Source organism: Bactrocera latifrons, unplaced genomic scaffold (genome assembly GCF_001853355.1).
Source record: "Bactrocera latifrons isolate USDA-ARS-PBARC rearing strain unplaced genomic scaffold, ASM185335v1 scaffold_1296, whole genome shotgun sequence".
Classification (NCBI taxonomy): Eukaryota; Metazoa; Arthropoda; class Insecta; order Diptera; family Tephritidae; genus Bactrocera; species Bactrocera latifrons.
Genome location: NW_017534737.1, coordinates 22,710 through 25,324, shown reverse-complemented (window position 1 = coordinate 25,324; position 2,615 = coordinate 22,710). Strand labels below are relative to the sequence as shown.

Sequence of the window (2,615 nt, the reverse complement as noted above, 5' to 3'; positions counted from 1 at the left end):
ATTCGTGTATGAAAATGATAAAAGAAGTGCGAATTCTTTAATTGTTTCAAATWTGTTTCAGCGATCAATATTTTACTAAAATTTCATCCAGAAAATCACATGCTTATACATAGCAGCATCATTTTAGTAAGACTGCTACGATCATTTATAATAGATGCTGAATGGATACAGGTTTATAGGCATTTAGAAAAGATATTATAGCCTTATAGTTACTTTACATTAATTTACATCCTTTTAAGGTTTTCAAACCATTTATTTAAAATTAGTTCAATGCAGAAAATATCACTAATTTTGATCTGACGTGACGTCAAATGTAGAGTACTACCCAGAAAAGGAAAATATATAAATTGTGAAAATATAAAAATTAATTYTACTTAATTCTAATTAATGGTTTTATATGAATTTACTATAATTTCAGTGACACCCAACCATGGTCCCAAAGTCACCGGTGGTCGCCTGAGCTACCAAATAGGGGATGTTATTCGCATGAACTGCACCTCAGGACCATCCAAGCCAGTCTGTCATCTCAGCTGGTTTATYAATGGTGAACCGGCAAATCGATCATATCTCAAACAATATGAAAAATATGTGGTCGGTCGCGAGGGGCTCGAAATGGCGCGGCTAGGTTTGGAATTTCGTGTGAAGGGTATCCACTTTCAAGATGGCGAAATAAAAATGAAAGTACGTATAGATAGCTAAACCAAAATATATTATTGAGTAATTATGTTTATTGTTATATGTTAGTGCGTGGCCAAAATCTCCTCCTTGTATTGGCAAAGTAATGAGGCAAGTGTGCAAAGTGATCGACAGCATCGTGCACCAGCGCTGGAATCACGTGAAACAATTGCAGCCAAATCGCGTGCACATGGTAACCTCGGTGAYGAGTTATTAACTCTAATCCTATTAAATCTTTTGTTATAACTTTTTTCGATGTTGAAATTAACGTTCTAAATGTTGCAGGTTCCTCCTCGGCAAAGCCACGTTCTCACACCACATTGCAACAATTACATCTGGCAACACTACTGAGCTTATTAACGGCACTTTGTACTTCAAGCTACAGCATATCTTTAAGATAACTAATTTAATTTAATTTCTTACTACACTGTGTAGGTGACAGTAACACCGGGAAAGGTATAACAGCGTTGTCTTTAATAACAACGGTAAAAATAAATTAAAAAGGACACATATCCTATGCCAAATTGAAAATCCTGCATTTAGTTGTTAGACTTAGAATTATGCATAAACTGAACAAGAAACGAAAATCTTATATGTAAATAAACAGAAACTTGAACTTAAAGAAAATTTATATATAATTAATTTAGTAATTAGTTTATGAATAGAAAATTATTTAAATAATTTTGCAAAAATAATGAAAACATTTGTTAAAGATAGATTTACGATATTTGTATACAAAAGAGAGTGTATACATTTTTTCTCAATAAAAAAATATGGAAACTTATATGTAAGTACAACATATATACTAAAGTAAGGTAAAAGCACAGATCTTTACTAAAACAAACACGCAGTATTAAGAGGCATGAACAATTTGAAATCAAATAAAAAACTACAAAGAATCATAAATCTACATTTTAAGTCCAATTGATAGTTCTAAACCTTAGTAGGTTACTTAAGAGCAAAATAATTCAAAATGTGTACAGCAAAAGAGTGTCCTATAAATATGTATAATATACAATATTTATGATGTGTGTGTAAATTCAGCTCAACTACAAAAGGAATTAACTGCTGGAAACACTCTCTGCGGCAAGTGCTTATGTTTGCAAAAGTAGCATATAATATAMCCTCTATCAAATCAGTTTTAAGTTATTCAAATCACTCTGAAATAGAATACATGTTTTTCATAGAGGTCGCTCTAAGTTCTGCCACTTGCTCATTTAGAAATTGTAAGTTTTTATTAACCGAATTCGTAGTTCTATTATTTCATTATTTAAACTTGGTGAGAGTTTGGCTGTTACTAAACGAGCAATTCATTTCATAAAAGTCGCAAAAATTATAAAATYCTAATAAGAGGACGCTGATCTTCATGAGAGTGTTAAGGAAGATTATGGAACGGAGYCATTAAAAATTCTCTAGATCTAATMGGCACTGAGAAAGTAATTAATTTTTATTAAATTGGGTTGAGACCTGTTCAGTTATAGTCGTGGTTGGTTGTATATTTGAAAAGTTGTACGCAATGCCAAATAATCAACAGAAATTAACGAGTGACCGAAAAATTCGTTTCTGATATTAGATGAMGAAATGTATGGAATAAAAATGCACTGTCTAAACCAAGTGGATCTAAATGACGAAACCATACGCCGACGGCTTATAAATGTGGGTTTAAATGGAAGACGCCGTGCCAAAAGCCACTTTTAAAAGAAAAAATGAAGGCTRCTCTGGGCTAAAAACTACTGAAATTGTGATCAAAATGATTTGCAACTATTTATATGGTCTAAGGAAAATACATTTCATTTGTTTAGTTAACAAAATTTGCTTTACGTGCGCCGTTCAGGCGGTTCCAACATAATTGTGTAGTAAATAAAATTAAGTTTCCTCAAAGACATATTATTTGGGGTTGCTTTTCATACAATGTTTTGTCACATTTACACCTGGATGAT

The 2,615-nt window shown here is 32.1% G+C and overlaps 1 protein-coding gene across 1 annotated transcript; it reads left to right on the top strand.

Annotated features, from left to right (window-relative positions):
- Positions 1 to 418: 418 nt before the first annotated feature.
- Positions 419 to 1,268, top strand: LOC108978904 (the record flags this gene model as incomplete). Its single annotated transcript, XM_018949419.1, has 3 exons — positions 419 to 681; positions 745 to 868; positions 961 to 1,268. Coding segments are annotated over 3 exons (503 nt in total), but the record flags the coding sequence as incomplete, so codon positions are not given.
- Positions 1,269 to 2,615: the final 1,347 nt, after the last annotated feature.